At 39.1% G+C, this 19858-nt stretch overlaps 1 protein-coding gene across 1 annotated transcript in view; it reads right to left on the bottom strand.

The window, feature by feature from the left end:
• col7a1l (collagen type VII alpha 1-like) overlaps window positions 1–19858 on the bottom strand; it is a 420731-nt gene that overhangs the window by 80951 nt on the left and 319922 nt on the right. Inside the window, exons 88-90 of the mRNA XM_073066798.1 lie at window positions 9094–9174; window positions 1270–1323; window positions 48–101 (exon numbers count right to left, since the gene is read on the bottom strand). Of these exons, the coding sequence (XP_072922899.1) occupies window positions 48–101; window positions 1270–1323; window positions 9094–9174 (189 nt within the window). The remainder of the gene's footprint in view (window positions 1–47; window positions 102–1269; window positions 1324–9093; window positions 9175–19858) is intronic.

Here is a 19858-nt window from a genome sequence, read left to right as displayed (position 1 = left end):
TAATAGAAGTTCGTATCAATTGGGAATTAAAATAAATCTTTAGCCACCTTTTCAGCACCAATTCCGGGTTGTCCTCTTTGGCCTGGTAAACCCTGTGAACCCTAAAAGAAATAAAAATTGCTTGTTTCTGTTAAACCAACTGCATTCTCACCACTCTGCATGCACAATAAGAAGAGATTATTACCACACTGCACTATCAAATTAGTAATAATAACTATGGCATAAAATAGTACTGTGTAAAGGCAGAGTTTGTTGGTGGTTAACATAACGTTTTACAGCACCAGTGATCGGGGTACAATTCTCACTGCTATCTATCATTCTCACTGTGACCATGTGGGTTTCCTCTGGGTGCTCTGGTTTCCTCCCAAATACATTTCAAAGACATTTTGGTGGTAAGTTGTCAGCATGTTGTGTTGGTGCTGGAAGCATAGTGACACTTGTTGGCTGCCCTGTACGTCTTCAGACTCAGTTTATATTAATATTAAAGGTTAATTTTATTTGTCACATGTATATTAAAATAACAACATGAAGGGGATCTTACCCACAGTCAACAATCAGATTAAAGACAGATGGAAGACCATGATCTCCCATGTCATACAACACAGCACACAATGATGATGATCATAGTGAAACATACAGCGAAATGCTTCAGTACAAATGAAGCATTTCACTATGTTTCGATGTACATTTGACAAATAAAGTTAATTTTTAATCTTTAATATCTTAGCATATTATATTTTATATAAATTTAAAGCCATGGAGTGAGTTTTTAATTGTTGCTTGTTTGCAGAAGGTGACTATGGTATGGCTCCTAGATAACATAATTTAATCTTGGTGAGGCTCAATGCTTAACCAGTCTGCAGGCTATTCAAACTGGAAATGGGAGTAACAGAGGAAACATTGGGGCAGTGAATGGCATTTCAGAATCAAAATGCGTTTTAATATCACTGGCATATGTTATGAAATTTGTTGTTTCAGTCTTAATTCAGACCCATTTCAGGTTTCAAAAACGAGTAGATAACCATAATAGGTAATGTGTATTCAACAAAGAGGTATGGCAACAGAATAGATTTGAAAGTGATTTATGTAACTAAGAATATTCCTCACAGATGTATGAATGCATTTAAACAGAGTTCTTTCTTTGGCTGAAGTCCAAAGAATTATCCAAAGGACATTGATAATGCCTCAATGTCCATCATTCATTGTGGCACACGATTGCATTCCAGCTGAAAAACACTCCAGTGAGATATCTTGTGCAGAAATTGTTACCTTCTCACCCCTGTGTCCACTATCTCCATTTAAACCTTGGTCACCCTTATCTCCCTAAAACAGGAAGAAAATTAATAATTACCTTATTATTTCTCACAAATAGTCCACATGCAATGAAAAAGCAACATATAGACAAGCATAAAAAAGCAATATGCCTCCAAAAGACAATGAGATGAATGAATAGTCCATTTGGTTAGGAATCAGGGTAATGTTTCAGGAGGGTTGAGGGGGAATTTTGACCAGAATGCTGAGAAAAATCAGGAGACCTGAAAAATGTATAATGTTTAAAGATTTACCTCATGCACATTGGGCTAAGGAAATCTTTGAGGTTTAAGACTTGAAGGTATATATGAAGGTATATCTATCCAAGAGTAAATTTTTGACCATTTCTCAGCTAACCTTTGAAAAGAATAATCTTCCCTCAGGATGCTTCAGAAAATGAGGGCAATTGATCTGCTAGTTATGTGATTTGTAATGAGGGGAAGTCAAAATCAAAACAACAAAGATTTTAAGGTGACGTCCACCACTTTGTTGCAGTATTATGTGTGTTTTAGCTGAGGAATTTCATGTTAATTGAGCTGCTGTCTATTTGAGCTTGTGTGGGAGACCAACTGAAGCTAAGAAGCAAGCACCTCATTAAATAATTTGATGAAGAAGTTCTTAACGGCCTATATTTGAATTGCTGGTAATTTTTACACCCACCTGCTGCCAATCGGATAATGGCAATCTAGGCAACAATAATTATTTTTCCAGTACTGCTTTCTAATGCAGTGTGTGAACCAAATGCTTCACATTAACTTAAATTTGCTGCTTTATTCTCAATGATATGTTGCAAATGAATGGGAAAAAAAACTATTTGAGAATTGTCCCCTTGGGCTGTGAGTGCACCCCTTTAAATGTAATACTTTTATGATTGAGAAAGGAGGAGCAAATGAAAATATAATGGAAATTTAAAAAATAAGAACTGAATTTGAAACGAGGGAATCGATGCATATGCATGTCAGTTTCCAAATATGCCTCGGTCTCGGTTCTGGTTTATTTTAAGGTTGTAATTGGCCTTACTTGTTTCTGTGAATATATAAACTTTAATCTGCTTGCACATCCAGAGTTGGAGTTTTGGATTATATCTTTGTATATTGACTGTACAGTTTCTGGAATTTTGTCTGTGCATTATGTAATTATGTTCATTCCACTTGAGTTTTGCACACTGCTTCAGAATGCAAATTGATCACAACTGGCACTACCCAGTAAAATGAACCACAGCCTATTCCGAGATTCAGCAAGTGTTGTTCACTAAGGTACAGGAATGCACACCTGCCCTGACATTCAATATAATCCTGGCTGTTCACACTGGCCTCAACTCCTCTTTTGTACCAGTTTTCCATGACCTTTGAACTTTCAAATGCTACCTTAAATATATCTAATAATCTGGCCTCCAGCACCATTTGGACACAGAGGATACCAGAGATTCATTACCTCCTGAGAGAAAAAAATAATGCATACCTCAGACCCCTCACTTGTAGCTAAGTCCCCGTGGATTTTTCCAGCTGCCCAGTCTAATTGACAGAGAAGGCTCCACACAGGTAGAGGTGAGCGATTTTAAAAAGTAGCATTTGTGGCCTTTCAGCTTTTCTGGTGGCCCAGTTGAATTGACAGAGGAATCTCCACACAGGTAAGGGCAAGCTATTTTAAAAAGCAGCATTTGGGGGCTTTTTCCGGTGGCCCAATTGAATCGTAATTCATTAGCATTCTTGTGTTAGATATGGGAATTCTGGGACACATCCAGCCTCCCAGATAACCATGTCTATATCAGATCCTCAGAGAACGTTTTAAGGAACTGGAGCATTGACCTTCAGTTCATATGAGGAGGTGATATATAGGATCTACAGGGAAGCAGTCATCCGTACAATGCAGGAGACAGGTACCTGAGTGATTCTTCGGAGAGGGAAAAGAAATGGGGAGCCTTGCAGAGTACCCCTGTGGCCATTCCCCTCAATAATAAGCATACAGCTTTGGGTACTGTTAAGGGGAATAACTTACAGGAGGGAGACGTAGCGACAGGTCTTTGGTACTGAGTCTGGCACTGTGGCTGTGAAGGGAAAAGGGGAGAAGAGGATTGCAGTAGTGATAGGGGATTCCACAGTTAGAGGAGTAGACAGGAGGTTCTGTGGACATGAAAGAGACATACGGATGGTATGTTGCCTCTCAGGTACCAGGGTCAGGGATGTCATGGATTGGTTCCATGGCATTCTAAAGGGGGAGGGTGAACAGCTAGAAATCTTAGTACATATTGGCACCAATGACATATGTAGGAAAAGGAAAGAAGTTCTGAAGAAAGAATATAGGGAGTTGGGTAAAAAGCTGAAACGTGGGACCTCCAGCGTAGTAATCTCTGGATTGCCACCTGTGCTACGTGCCAGTGGGAATAAGAATAAGGATGATTTTACAGATAAATGCATGGCATAGGAACTGGTGCAGGGGGCAGGGCTTCAGATTTCTGGATCATTGGAATCTCTTCTGGAGAAGTTATGATCTATACAAAAAGTGACTGGTTGCATCTGAATCCTTGCGGGCAGGTTTGTTAGAGCTGTTGGGGAGGGTTTAAGCTAATTTGACATGGGGATGGGAATCAGAGTGATTGTGGTTAACTACATATACCAGAGTGGTTTGCTCCCAACAGACCCCTGCTGACTTCTCCTGTGGCAAGAAGTGAACAGACCTTGATAGGAGTTATATGCAGGCCTCCAAACAGTAGCCAGGATGTGGGATATAAATTTCAACAGGATGTAGAAAAGGCGTGTAAAAAGGGCAATATTGTGATAATCATGGGAGATTTCAATATGCAGGTAGATTGGGAAAATCAGGTTGGTGCTGGATCCCGAGAGAGTACTTGTAAATTATATTTTAACGCAGTTAGAGATTGACTGGTTCAGGAACCCTTAGGAGGCAATGTTCATAATATGATAGAATTCATCTTGCTACTTGAGAAGGAGAAGCAAAAGCCAGATATAACAACATTACAATGGAGTAAAGGGAATTATAGAAGCATGAGAGAGGAGCTGGTCAAAGTTGATTGGAAAGAGACAGCAGCAAACAATGACAGAGCAGCAATGGTTGGAGTTTCTGAGAGCGATTTGGAAGTGGTAGGATAGATACATACTAAAGAAGCAATATCCTAAAGGCAGGATGACGCAACTATAGCTGACTAGGGAAGTCAAAGGCAACATAAAAGCAAAAAGGCGACATGTAATCTGCAAAAATTAGTGGGATGTTAGAGGTTTGGGAATCTTTTAAAGACCAATAGAAGGCAACAAAAGAAACCAGAATGAGGGAAAAGATGAAAGCTAGCAATAATATCAAAGAGGATACCAAATGTTCTTGTAGATATTGTGGTGAACTAGATATACCTGTCTGACTGCTCCTGTGGCTCCTCCCACAGACCCCTGTATAAAGGCGACTGTGGGGCTGCTGCTCTCCCTCATTTTCCCCAGGATGTAGTGTTGTTTATTCTTCCAGTCAATAAAAGCCGATATCTCGCTTCCTAAGTCTCAGTGTGAGTTATTGATGGTGCATCAGATATATTAAAAGTAAAAGAGAGGTGAGAGTAGATATCGGACCGCTGGAAAGTGACGCTGGAGAGGTACTAATGGGGCACGAGGAAATGGGGATGAATTGAATAAGTATTTTGCATCAGACTTTACTGTGGAAAACTCTAGTAGTATGCCAGAGGTTCGAGTGTGTCAGGATGCAAGAGTGAGTGCAGTTTCTATTGTTGGAGAGAAACTTCTCGGGAAGCTGAAAAATGTGAAGATGGATAAGTCACCTGATAAAATGGACGACACCCCACAGTTTTTGAAAGAAGTGGCAGAAGAGATTGTGGAGGCATTAAATGATCTTTCAAGAATCACTAGATTCTGGCATGGTTCCAGATGGGACTGAAAAATTGCAAATGTCCCTCCATGATTCAAGAAGGGAGCGAAGCAGAAGAAAGCAAATTATAGTCCAGTTAGCCTGACTTCAGTGGTTGGGAAGATGTTGGAGTCAATTGTTAAGAATGAGCTCTTTGGAGGCACATGCTAAAATAGGCCAATGTCAGCAAGTTTTTCTTAGGGAAAAATCTTGCCTCACAAATCTGTTGGAACTCCAGAATGAGAACTGGATTTAATATCACAGCATATGTTCTGAAATTTGTTAACTTAGCAGCAGCAGTACAATGCAGTACATGATAAAATAGAACGAAAAGTAAATAAGTGAATCAATTACAGTACAAGAACATAAGAAATAGGAGCAGGAGTAGGGCATCTGGCCCATCGAGCCTGCCCCACCATTCAGTAAGATCATGGCTGATCTGTCCGTAAACTCAGCTCCATTTACCTGCCTTTTCCCCATAACCTTTAATTCCCTTACTATGTAAAAACCTATCTAACTGTTTCTTAAATATATTCAGTGAGGGAGCCTCAACTGCTTCCCTGGGCAGGGAATTCCACAGATTCACCATTCTCTGGGAAAAACAGTTTCTCCTCATCTTGGTCCTAAATCTTCTCCCCTGAATCTTGAGGCAATGTCCCCTAGTTCTAGTCTCACCTACCAATGGAAACAACTTTCCTACTTCAATCTTATCTATCCCTTTCAAAATTTTGTATGTTTCTATAAGATCCCCTCTCATTCTTTTGAACTCCAGAGAGTATAGTCCCAGGCGACTCAATTTCTTCTCATAGATTAACCCCTTCATCCCTGGAATAAACCTGGTGGACCTCCTCTGCACTGCCTCCAAAGCCAGTATATCATTCCTCAAGTATAGAGACATATATATATGTGTGTGTGTGTGTGTGTATATATATATATAAGAATTAAATAAAAATTGTGCAAAAACAAGAATAAACAGGAATAATATAAAAACAATTGAGTTAGTGCTTATGGATTCAATGTCCATTTAGAAATCAGATGGCAGAGGGGAAGAAGTTGTTCCTGAATCGCTGAATGTGTGCCTTCAGGCTTTTGTACCTCCTTCCTAACAATGAGCAGAGGGCAAATCCTCTGTGATGGGGGTCCTTAATAATGGATGCCACCTTTCTGAGGCACTATTCCTAGAAGATGTCTTGGAACTACAGAAGCTAGTACCCAAGATGTATTCTTTGAGGAAATAACAAGCGGGATAGACAAGGGAGAATTGGTGGATGTTGTGTACTTGGATTTTCAGAAGGCCTTTGACAAGGTATTGCACATGAGGCTGCTTAACGAGATAAGAGCCCATGGTATTATAGCAAAGATACTAGAATGGATAGAGCATTGGCTGATTGGCAAGGATGTATGCTGAGGCTTTATAAAGCATTGGTGAAGTCTCACTTGGAGTATTGTGAGCAGTTTAAGGTCCCTTATTTAAGAAAGGACATGCTGATTGGGAGAGGATTCAAAGAGTTCATGAGAATTATTCCAGGATTGAAAGGTTTATCATATGAGGAGCGTTTGATGGCTTTGGGCCTGTACTTGTTGGAATTTAGAAGAATGAAGGATCTCATTTAAACCTATTGAATGCTGGAAGGCCCAGATAGAGTGAATGTGAAGAGGATGGTGGGGAGTCTAGGACCAGAGGGCACAGCCTCAGAATAGAGGCACGTCCATTTAGAATGGAGCTGAGGAGGAATTTCTTCAGCCAGAGGGTAGTAAGTCTGTGGAATTCATTGCCACAGGCAGCTGTGGAAGCTAGTACACTGGCTATATTTAAGATGGAAGTTAATAGGTTCTTGATTAGGCAGGATGTGAAAGGTTATGAGGAGAAGGCAGGAGAATAGGGTTGAGAGGGAAAATGAATCAGCCATGATGTTCTGGTGGAGCAGACTCAGTGAGGTGATTGACCTAATTCTGCTCCTATGTCTTATGGACTCTCTCACAAGTGAAAACATATCAATATCTACTTTGTAAAGTTTGAATAAGGTCTCTCTCAATTTTCTAAATTCAAAAATATACAGACCCAGATTGTCCAGTCTCTCTTGATAGTACTGACCTCACATCCGAATTTGGGAAGGTTCTAATTGGAGTGCATTTTTTAGTTGGAAAGGCAAGAGCAGGCTCATTTTAAAAAGGCAAATAAATAAACTTTGAGGAATACAGCTAGTTAGGCAGCATCTGTGGAGGCAGAGAGATAATCGGCATTTTGGGTCAGGACCCTGCACCTGGACAAACATCGACCATTTCTTTTTCCGTTACAGGTGCTGTTTCACTTTGCTTCATAAGCAGCTTGTTTATTGCTCCAGATTATAGCATCTCCTATAATCCTATATTGGGGGGGGGGGGCTTCTTCACACAGAGAGTGGTGGGAATGTGGAATGAGCTGCCAGATGAAGTTGTAAATGCGGGCTCACTTTTAACGTTTAAGAAAAACTTGGACAGGTACATGGCTGAGAGGTGTATGGAGGGATATGGGCCAGGTGCAGGTCAATGGGACTAGGCAGAATAGTGGTTTGGCACAGCCAAGAAGGGCCAAAAGGCCTGTTTCTGTGCTGTAATGTTCTATGGTTCCATCTGCAGTATCTTAACGTGTTAACATAATTTTAAAATAATTTGCTTTAAACAAACTTATTTCCTATTGTGCCTAGAGCAGATACTACATTATCCTCACAATATTTACATTTATGCAAACCTTATTACTCTGCCATTATGAACTTATCTGATTTTCTATTCTATCAAAAAAAATCTATTATGATTTTGGGTCTGGTGGAGAGAAAATAGGGGATGCTCCCCTATAAAAATAGTAAGGCTTCCCTTTCTTCATAGTTTCTTAGGACCATCAAAAAGTACCTGCAAAATGTTGTCCAATAGATCTTTGGAATTCAGGCCACTACTCTGGATCGCAAATTTATTATGCAGGTGGTATATATATTTGATTTCATCTACTGCCAAGAATGCAGCAGATTCTCTAATAGGCGTGGTCAAAGCAATAGTAGCATATGTGGTGAGTTATAAACACTGCAAATGCTCCAAGTACTCAGCTGGCCTGGTGAGGTGAAAGGCATTGATTCAAACCATTAACTTTGTTCCTCTCCATTGTTACTGCCCCATCTGTTGACTATTCCCAGGACTTCAGATTCAATTTCAGATTCTAACAACCATAGTTTTGTGCATTTGAATAGTTCTGAGGTTACTGGACATAATAAGAGACCTGGATTATTGATCCCAAGGTGTTAATTTGAATCCAATTATGACCATTAATCATGTAATTAAAATGATATATAACTGGTTTCAATAATGAGTCCATGAAACTTTCAGATTTTCATAAAATATTATTTACAGATATTCTTTAGAGAAGGAAATCTGCTAATGTTAACTGGTTCTGGCTTACAACTGATAGTAGATCCAGCTGTTGTGGTGCAGCAAGCTACTCAGCGCAAGGGGCAATAAATAGCATCTATGTAGTGATCTTTGCATCTCGTGAACAAACTTAATTAACTTCTGATATAGAGGTTTTCATTCTCCATTAGAGTCTATAACAACAGAGAATGTGGGAAATAACATATTGCTGTCAGAAAGCCCCCTTAGATTGATGATCTGTTCTGGGCCAGGCAGACTCTCCTCTCACAAGACCTTCCAAGAACTGGAATGAGAGACATTTGTAGCACCCATTTATTTTGGTGGATTCCTGCCAGAGTTAGTTTGAATGTTTGAAGCACTTAATATTTGCCAATGAGGTAATTATGCAAGTTGCAAGATGAAGGTCATTATGTTGCACATTGAAGAGGCAGTTTTGATGATGCACACATTTCAAGTTTTTCAGCCAAATAAATAAATGAAATGAATTATGGTATTCAACTGGGGATTTTTCCTTACCACATTCCCTTTCTGTCCTTGCAGACCTTTGTCTCCTTTAATTCCCTTAGCTCCACTTTTACCATCAAGTCCAGCTTTGCCCTAAAATAAATAATCAGGAGGAAATACATTAAAATCAGGTTCTTCATGATTCTGCAGAACACAGAGCCCAAATATTGAAAGTAATTTTGATTTTTAAGAGTTTTTAAAATAGTAGTTGCCTTTTATCAGATGTATGTGATGAATAGACCATTTTTCCACAAGCAGAACAATAGTAGAATGGTTGCTCAACCCCAATCCATAAAATAGTCTTCAAGTTAATGTAGTAAGTTATCAAACTTTATTGTTGTTGCTTTAAGTAATATTTGCTCATTATCTATCTGACATGGATCCATCAAATATTTTATGACTGATTAGAGCTTTCAAATGGACTAATTAAAAAAAAATCTTTCAAGGGATTTGAATGTTGCTGTTAATCTCAGAATTTACTGCCCATTCATAAATGCCTTTGGGAATGTAAAGAAATTCCAAGATGATGAATTATTTGAAAGTACTATTCCGATGTGTCAGCTTAGACATTTACGTTCAGTCCCTAGGGTTAGTTTTCAATCACAACCTCCTAAGTTAGAGGTAAAGTGTACTACCAGACAACTTCAACTCTTTTCTTTACAGTTTTCATCAGTGATGCACTTTTGACTACTGTTTGATGATACTTGGCAAATTTATTGTGCATGTTTTACTGAAATTGACCTAAGTAATAATTTCCTATTTAGTACTTACGCTTTATAGATCACATTCTATGCAGTTAGACTGTTCAAAGTAAAATATTGTCATTGATGTATTTTAAATGTGAAGAGAAAAAAGGTCTTGATTTATCTGTTTGGATATATTCTGCCAACTGTTATTTCAAAAAGGAATAAAGACAGGATGTCTAATTAATTGGATACTTCAAATAATCTGGGCTTTCAAAAATTGATTTAAAAATCTATATAAGCATCCAGTATTTTGAAGGAAAGAGCTGCCAAAGACCATGATCCCATAAGTAAATAATGAAAAATGTATTGGTAGACTCTGAAATATAAACATGGCAGTTTTTTTAAACACAAGGAAATAAACAAGAATCTATGAATAAGAATGAACATAATTTTGAAGCTTATCAACCTAACCACGGTCAACAGGGACCATTTTGCAGATAATTAAATATGTATTAACTCAAGCTGAGAGATTTCATTTTGATGGCTAATTAACAATAAAACTATCATCAAAAAACATTAGATGCTTGGAAATAATTACACGTCACACCATCTTTGAATTATAACTTTGAAAGCTAAAGTTGTACAACATAAAAGAAGCATTATATGGTTACTTAGCAAAAGGTCAACATCAACAGATGGCATCAAAACAAAATTCGATGATTTTTAACGTTCTCCAATCAATATTGCTCCTACTGTTCCTCAGACTAATAATGCATAGAAAGATACCATGGCATCGGAGTTCTCTTAATAGTGTGACCTCACACATTTCAAAGGGATGTGCAGTTGTTCAGCTTTTCTAACTGGAGAAGCTTTGACCACAAGTACTTTCTGGTCCTAGCCTTTTCTCTGCAAATAAACATTTTTCATCAAAGTATGCCAGATAGTTGATCAAAAGTTAAAATCCTGGATATTTTACCCATTGAAATCTCTGTGACTCCAAAATCAACTGATAATATTAAGCAAGGATTTTTGGCCATTTAACTCATTAAAGTACTGAGCGATACATTTATCCACCAATACATAGGGATGATGAGTCTCTTTCGTACTTACAATGACTTTCAAGTTATACGAAGTTAAGTTACTGAGCTTTTGAGTTTGTTATCTTTCCATAAATTATCTTTGACCATCTTGTTGTATTATAGAGGTGCTGCATGAAATGCTAGTAGTTGTAGTCAGCTGACATCAAGCTTAGTTTTTCACAAAAAAAGGAACTAGAAAGGGAAATCTGAGGTACATGGAATTCTATACTTTCTGTGGAGGAATGAAATAGTATCAGATATAATCTGCTTGGAGCTCAATTCAGTGAGGGTAAATATATAAAGAAATGTAAACACAAAGTACACTGCAGATGCTGTGGTCAAATCAACACGTACAAAAGCTGGATGAACTCAGCAGTTCGGGCAGCATCCGTTGAAATGAGCAGTCAACATTTTGGGCTGAGACCCTTCGTCAGGACGGCTTAAAGCCTATTTAACCTTGTTTTTAACTGACATCTTTTTTATTTGCATGTCTATTTTTATCTTATTTTCATGTTTATACTTTTATCCCATTGTAAAGCACCTTGAGCTACATCATCTCAATGAAAAGTGCGCTATAAAGTTATTATTATTGTATTTTTATTTTTTCTCAGCTCAAGCTGGTAAAACCTGAGGTACGGGCATAGCCAAGCACACTCATTTTTCAATTGCTAGAAATCTTTGGACTATTCTAGTGCTCGTTTAGCATTGTAGATTTCTGGAGATCCACATAAATATTGCTGTGTAGGCCTAGTTGTTTAATGCTACTGTGTAGTGACTTTGGGATGATATCAGTTGTAGATATTATTATTGGGACAATGTAAACCTTGTTCACGTTTCGGTGTCTTTCAAATTTGTCTTTTAATTCAGCATATTTCTGGTGTTTTTCACATAGATTTCCGTATGTTACGTGTGTTTGGAATGACTATATCTGTTAAGTAAGTTGTTCTTGCTTGATTATCCTGTAATATATCGGGATGGATCATCCTATCTGGTAATAATGGGTTGGTGTTAATATAATTTGTAGAATTCTGACTCTAAAACTGGATCAGACTTGTATTTATAGTAATGTGTTGGTTTCTTTTATGAGTTTGTACATTAAAGCAAGATTTTGGTGAACGACGTTTGCCACTTGATTGTGCCTGTGTAAGTAATCAGATTGAGTTAAACTGCTGCAGGATACTGTTATGTGTTGGATTATTTCTGGTTTCTCTTCACATTCTCTGCATTTATAGTGTTGAATTTGTTTGTCATTTATTATGTATTTTCATATTTTTTGAGTTAACCACCTGGTCCTTTACTGCCACCAGGAACCCCGCTTCCGGGAAGTGATCTCCAAATCTGAGCCAGATGTTTGATGCTTGCTTGTTGACATCTAGAGTGCTCGGATTGTGGGGATGTCTTCCATGGAGGGTCATGCTCTCCCATTGGCTAACATTTTCTTCTGTAGTGGTAATTTCTTCAGTTTTCAGGATGTGCTTTCATTTAACGTTTGTAGTAGGTACTTCTTATCAGAATTGCATATGCTTCTGTGGAGTGCTGAATCCTTTTTTTAAATGAAAGTATATCCTGAGAGATTTTATCTGACTTGTGTAATTTTTTATGTCTGTTCCTCCTTCTGTCCTAGGTAGAGTTAATCAATGTGTGTATGAGTACACATAATGTTTTCTAAAATTTGTTCATTTCAGTTCTTATTTTCCTTTGTAAATTTTCCAGATTGGTTTTGGACAAAGATATTGTCCCAAAAGAATACTTAATATAGGTATAGCAAATGTGCTTACTGCTTTTGTTATATTTTTACTATTGGGCTCTGTTTGGCAAATTTTCTTAAACCTTCAAGTACATTTTGTCAGAAGTTTTCCCTTTATCGCACTATGATCTATTTTCTTTGCTTGTTGATATCCCAGATACTGGTAAATTTCATACTCATTCATCGGTTGTATTGTATTCTGCTTCTCTGTTTTACATTCTACTAGATCTATTACACCTTTCTTTAAGTTTAATGTTCTGCATTTACAAAGTTCATGTTTGTATCTTTAGAAAACAGTTCTACGATTTGAATTAATGACAGGTAGCTTTACTAATGAAGAAGCATTTAACTTAAAATTGTCTATGTATTATTATATTGATATTAACAGGAACAAATACAGTAAGTTCAGATAAGCACTTCAAATCTTTAACAAGTGAAAGGGAAAGGAACATTTGGCATTAAGGCAGAAACTGAGCTGCTGGATGCAGAAGATGATCTTATGTATAGCAATTAAATCTTGAATAAGCTTGCATTTGAGTCTTCTACCTTTATCAGTTACATGAGAACTACAGAATGAATCAACCTTTTAGTATAACTGACAGACAAAATTTAACTTTGTGAAGTCCATATAAGAGTATATTTTAAAGTCCAATAAAAATGATGCATAAGTGACAGAATAGTGCAAAAATTTACAATGTAGAAGCAGTCATGTTGTCCAAATGGTCAATGCTCCATGCACGATTCTACCTATATTATTTCACTTCACCATATCTTTTTATCCTTAAGTCTATATACTTGTCTAATTTCCTCAAGCGCCATGATGCTTTTGATCTCAGTGACCCCATATGGAAACAAATTTCATACATGGATTTTTTTCTGGATAAATACATTTCACCTGAATTCTTCATTGCATTTATTAATGATTACTGATGCAGACTTATGATTGCTAATTTTGAAGTCCCCAACAAGTTCTCAATCTTTACCTTATCAGATCCCTTCATAATTACTGATGGGGTGTCTAGGGGCAACTCCTGTAGCAGCAGAACTCTCAATGGATTCGATTAAATATTCTCATTTTAGTCTGATAGAGCTAAAAAGCACAATTGCTTCCAAGGTCAATATAGTCAACAAAGATGTCTTAATGCATTTAAATTGCTACTTAAAACTGATGGAAACAATACTGATTGTGGACAGATGCATTCTCATAGGATTCCACACAGGAAGCATGGCTTCAGTCAGGGGTACAAGTGCGTTTAGAGAAACGGGGTTTTAAATTCCCAATACCAACTATCTTGCTGGCAAATGTGAAGTCTCTGGTGAATAAAATCGATATTCTCAGAGCCAGGGTGCTGAATCAGATGGACATTAGGATCACGTGTGTCCTTTGTTTCATGGAATCCTGGTCAACCCCTTCCATACCGGGTGCAGCGATTCATATCGACGGGATTACTATACACCGTCAGGATAGATCTATAGTGTCTCTCAAAAGCAGAGGTGGAGGAGTATGCCTCATGATCAACTTCACTTGGTGCACAACTATATCAATGCTGTCCCAATTCTGCTCAACAGACCTGAATATGTCGCAGTTAGGTGCCCTCCCTTTTACCCACCGTGGGAGTTCTCTGGGGCCATTTTGGTACCAGTATACATTCCACCTCAGGCCAATGTCAATCAGGCTTTAGATGATCTGAGCAATGGGATCAACATGCACGAAACAGCACATCCTAACGCCTTCACCATCGTTTTGGGGGACTTTAACCAGACTAATCTGAAAAGATTTCTAAGCAATTACAGTACAATCAACAGATCACTTGCAATACCAGAGGAAACAACACACTGGACCATTGCTACACCACCATCAAGAATGCCTACCGTGCTATTCCATGCCCTCATTTTGAGGAGTCTGATCACCTGGCTGTACCTCTACTCATTGAGTATAGGCAGAGACTGAAGACTGCAGCACCAGACGAAGAAGACAAAGAAGGTTTGGACAAGGGAAGCACAGGAGCACCTGCAGGACTGCTTTGAATCGGTGGACTGGACCGTATTCAGGGATTCATTTTTGAACTTGGTTGAGTATGCTGCAGTTGTTACCAACTTCATTAAAAACCTGTGTGGATGAGTGTTTTCCTACAAAGACTTCCTGTATGTTCCCAATCCAAAAGCCATGGATGAACCAGGAGGTTCGTCGTCTGCTGAAGGCTAGATCTGTGGAATTTCAGTCTGGTGATGCAGACCTGTACCAGAAAACCGGATATGATTTGCAAGGGGCTATTTCAATGGCAAAGAGACAATTTCAAATGAGGTTGGAGGCGATATCGGATGTACAACTCTGGCAGGATTTGCAAGACATTACTTCCTACAAAGCAAAATCCAATAGCATGAATGGCAGCGATACTTCACTACCAGATGAACTCAATGCCTTCTATGCACGCTTTGACAGGGAGAACACGACTACAGCTGTGAAGATCCCTGCTGCACCTGATGACCCTGTGATCTCTGTCTCAGAGGCTGATGTTAGGCTGTCTTTAAAGAGAATGAACCCTTACAAGACAGAAGATCCCGATGGAGTACCTGGTAATGCTCTGAAAACCTGTGCCAACCAACTGGCGGGAGTATTCAAGGACAGTTTCAACCTTCACTATTATGGGTGGAAGTTCCCACTTGCTTCAAAAAGGCAACAATTATACCAGTTCCTAAGAAGAATAATGTGAGCTGCCTTAATGACTATTGCCCAGTAGCACTCACATCGACAGTGATGAAATGCTTTGAGAGGTTGGTCATGACTAGACTGAACTCCTGCCTCAGCAAGGACCTGGACCCATTGCAATTTGCCTATCGGCACAGTAGGTCAATGGCAGATGCAGTCTCAATGGCTCTTCACATGGCTTTAGACCACTTGGACAACACAAACACCTATGTCAGGATGCTGTTCATTGATTGTAGCTCAGCATTTAATACCATCATTCCCACAATCCTGACTGAGAAATTACAGAACATCCTTCATTTCATAACTGGAAGTTCACAATCTGTGCGGATTGGTGATAACATTTCCTCCTTGCTAACAATCAACACTGGTGCACCTCAGGGGTGTGTGCTTAGCCCGCTGCTCTACTCTCTACATACCCATGACTGTGTGGCTAGGCAGAGCTCAAGTACCATCAAGAAATTTGCTGTTGATACCGAGAGGGTGTACAGGAGCGAGATATGCCAACTAGTGGAGTAGTGTCGCAGCAATAACCTGGCACTCAACGTCAGTAAGATGAAGGAACTGACTGTGGACTTCAGGAAGGGTAAGACGAAGGAACACACACCAATCCTCACAGAGGGATCAGAAGTGGAGAGAATGAGCAGTTTCAAGTTCTTGGGCATCAAGATCTCTGAGGATCTAACCTGGTCCCAACATTTTGATGCAGTTATAAAGAAGGCAGGACAGTGACTATATTTCATAAGGAGTTTGAAGAAATTTGCTATGTCAACAAATACACTCAAAAACTTTTGTAGATGTATTGTGGAGAACATTTTGACAGGCTGCATCACTACAAGCTACTGCACAGGACCAAAAGAAGCTGCAGAAGGTTGTAAATTTAGTCGACTGCATCTTGGATACTAGCCTACAAAGTACCCAGAACACCTTCAAGGAGCGGTGTCTCAGAAAGGACTCCCATTATTAAGGATGCCCAGCACCCAGAGCATGCCCTTTTTTCACTGTTACCATCAGGTAGGAGGTACAGAAGCCTGAAGACACACACTCAGCGATTCAGGAACAGCTTCTTCCCCTCTGCCATCCGATTCCTAATGGACATTGAACCCTTGAACACTACCCCACTTTTAAAAAATATATACTATTTCTGTTTTTGCACGACTTTTAATCTATTGAATATACATATACTGTACCTGATTTACTTGTTTATTTATTTTTCTTCTATATTATGTATTGCATTGAACTGCTGCTGCTAAGTTAACAAATTTCACAACACATACTGGTGATAATAAACCTGATTCTGTTTCTGATTCTGAATTGTGAAGATCCAAATTAAGTTGTCTCTGCACCTTCTCTATTCTTGGAAAAATGGCTTTAACCATATCAAACAATGTCAGATCCTTGTCAGAACATTTTCTCTTGATTATAGGTATTGCTTTCAGTGGATAAATGTCTGGTGAATCAAATAAAAATATGGTTGCACTAGAGAGAAGAATGTTTAGAGAGTTGACTTTGAAAATAGTACAACTTTTGGCTGAGTAGAAATGGAAACAGGAATTGAAGACAAAATGCCACAGCTTTCCTAATATTTAGGCGGAGAAGATATTTACACACCCAGTGTATGATGTCAGATAAGCACATCTATAGTTTGGAGACAAGAGTCAAAGCAGGTAGTGGTCAGATAAAGATGGAGGCCACTAGCATGCAGAAATGTATGTTTTCAGCATGGACTAGAAGGGCCGAGATGGCCTGTTTCCGTGCTGTAATTGTTATATGGTTATATGGTTTTGTTACTGGGGAATATTGCTAAGGGAAGCAGGTAAATAAGGAATAGAAATCCAAGAATTGATCCTATCTGGTGATGATTGGGGAGGGCAGTGGGGTTTGGGATGAGGATTGGATTGTGGAAAAAATATCATGGCAGGCTTATCTCTGACTAACTGAATAGATTTAAAAAAAAGTGAAAAGGGGAGGTTCGCCTGCTCGGCTGGGCAGTGGTGGCATTGGGGAGGTGAACTGAATTCAGTCAGGCTAATGGCTACAGGCATGATCGGAAGGGATAGTTAACATTTATCTCAATATTGGATGCCATTGGTGCCTTTGCTATGAACTGCTTTGGGACTGTGGAAATACGGAACATATTTGTAGAAATACAGACAAGGAGTTCCAGGGAACACAAGGCTGGAAGGTCAGTATACACCTAAGGATTCTGGCAAAGAAAAGGAGCTTGGGTTGGGTGGTACTTTAGAAAGATGGAAGTATTGAAATGTTTCTTTGGGAAGATGTACTGTATGTTGATGATATTTTAGAGATTAAATGGGTGGCACCTCAGGAGAGTGATCTGTTAACAATTTTAGCAAACATGAAGGCCTGAAAAGGAGTAAATAAGTTAGAAGTCTAGAAGAATAAGTTAGATAGGACAGGTGATGGGTCTCATGGATCAGGTGAGTTCTGGTAACATGAGGCTATATAAGAGAGATATCAAAGATTAAATCCTGTCTGAATCTGGGGCTACAGAAATCTTTAGAATGATTCCATATTGGGTTAATAAAAAGGAAGTGAAAGGTATGTTTCAATCTGTGAAACAATAAGTTGTTTAGTTAATAAAAAGTACACAGCAGATGCTGTGGTCCAATCAACACGTACAAACAAGCTGGATGAACTCAGCAGGTCGGGCAGCATCCGTTGAAATGAGCAGTCAATGTTTTGGGCCGAGACCCTTCGTCAGGACTGAAGAAGGAGGGGGCAGGGGTCCTATAAAGAAGGTGGGGGGAGGGTGGAAAACCAATCAGAGGAAAGATCAAGGGGTGGGGGAGGGGAAGCAGGGAGGGGATAGGCAGGAGAGGTGAAGAAGAAATCTAAGGGGAAAGCATTATGGGTAGTAGAAGAAAGCAGAATCATGAGAGAGGTGATAGGCAGCTTGAAGAGGAGGCAGAGTGAAAGTGGGATGGGGGAAGGGAGAGGGAGGGAATTACCAGAAGTTGGAAAATTTGATGTTCATACCAATGGGCTGGAGACTACCCAGACGGTATATGAGGTGTTGTTCCTCCAACCTGAGTTTGGCCTCATCATGGCAGTAGAGGAGGCCACGTATGGACATATCCGAATGGGAATGTGATATATGTGATGAAATTTGTTATTTTGCAGCAGTGTTACATTGCAATAAGTAATAGAAAACTATACATTACAATATATACATGACAAAAATTAAATTAAGTAAGTAGTGCAATAAATGAGAGAAAAGAAAGGTTGAAAGGAAAGGTTAAAAGTTTGAGAGCGCCATGGTTTTCAAGGGACATTGGAAACAGTTCAGAAAAAGAGGGAGATCTATAATAAATATAGGCAGCATGGAGTAAATCAGGTGCTCGAGGAATATAAAGAATGTAAAAAGAATCTTAAGAAAGAAATTAGAAAAGCTAAAAGAAAATACGAGGTTGCTTTGGCAAGTAAGGTAAAAATAAATCCGAAGGGTTTCTACAGTTATATGTAACACCTGCCCAACAGGCTGGTATATGCCTAGGGGAAAAGGAGATCCAGCCACTCACCAACCCCACCTCCCGTACACGCAGGTGCTATGGGAATCAAGTTTATGCTGTGCGCGCACACACCATATCAAACTCACACCAGATACCGTTATGGAATACACTTTAAAGATTTTACTAAAACTAAAAGAGTACTATGCAATACAGTATATATGAAGGAAAAGAAAATAAAGTAAAAGGCGCCAACTTATCAAAGTTCAGTCAGTTTAGTGCACATCGTTGGAGCTCAGCCATCGAACCATTCGATCCCTCGTCACTTTCCTCCGACCTCCACGTCCTCGCACCTGGGACCACCCGCATGGTCGACCGAGCAGTGCAACGCATGTCCACCTTCCTCGGCATCTTCTTCCCGACTCCCCTGAAAAGACCGCGAAACCCCCGCTCCCAGACCCACAAAACAAAATAACATTCCCCATTGGTCAACAAATGAATACAATCCTGATATCAGCAAGTCTAAAGCTAAACAACTGCAAGAGAAAGCACTTATCATACAAAGAAGCATTCCTACTCTTAACAAAACAAAGAAGCCATTTTGATTAACATACACAGTACATTGTACATATATTAATAGCAAAAGGATAGTGAGGGATAAAACTGGTCCCTTAGAGACTCAGAGTGGACAGCTACGTGTAGAGCCGAAAGAGATGGGGGAGATTTTGAACAATTTCTTTTCTTCGATATTCACTAAAGAGAAGGATATTGAATTGTGTAAGGTAAGGGAAACAAGTAGGGAAGTTATGGAAACTATGACGACTAAAGAGGAGGAAGTACTGGCACTTTTAAGGAATATAAAAGTGGATAAATCTCCGGGTCCTGACAAGATATTCCCTAGGACCTTGAGGGAAGTTGGTGTAGAAATAGCAGGGGCTCTGACAGAGATATTTCAAATGTCATTAGAAACGGGGATGGTGCCAGAGGATTGGCGTATTGCTCATGTGGTTCCATTGTTTAAAAAGGGTTCTAAGAGTAAACCTAGCAATTATCGGCCTGTCGGTTTGACGTCAGTGGTGGGAAAATTA

The sequence above is a fragment of the Hemitrygon akajei genome, chromosome 14 (genome assembly GCF_048418815.1).
Source record: "Hemitrygon akajei chromosome 14, sHemAka1.3, whole genome shotgun sequence".
NCBI classification, from domain to species: domain Eukaryota; kingdom Metazoa; phylum Chordata; class Chondrichthyes; order Myliobatiformes; family Dasyatidae; genus Hemitrygon; species Hemitrygon akajei.
This window is presented reverse-complemented; position numbering and strand designations above follow the sequence as displayed.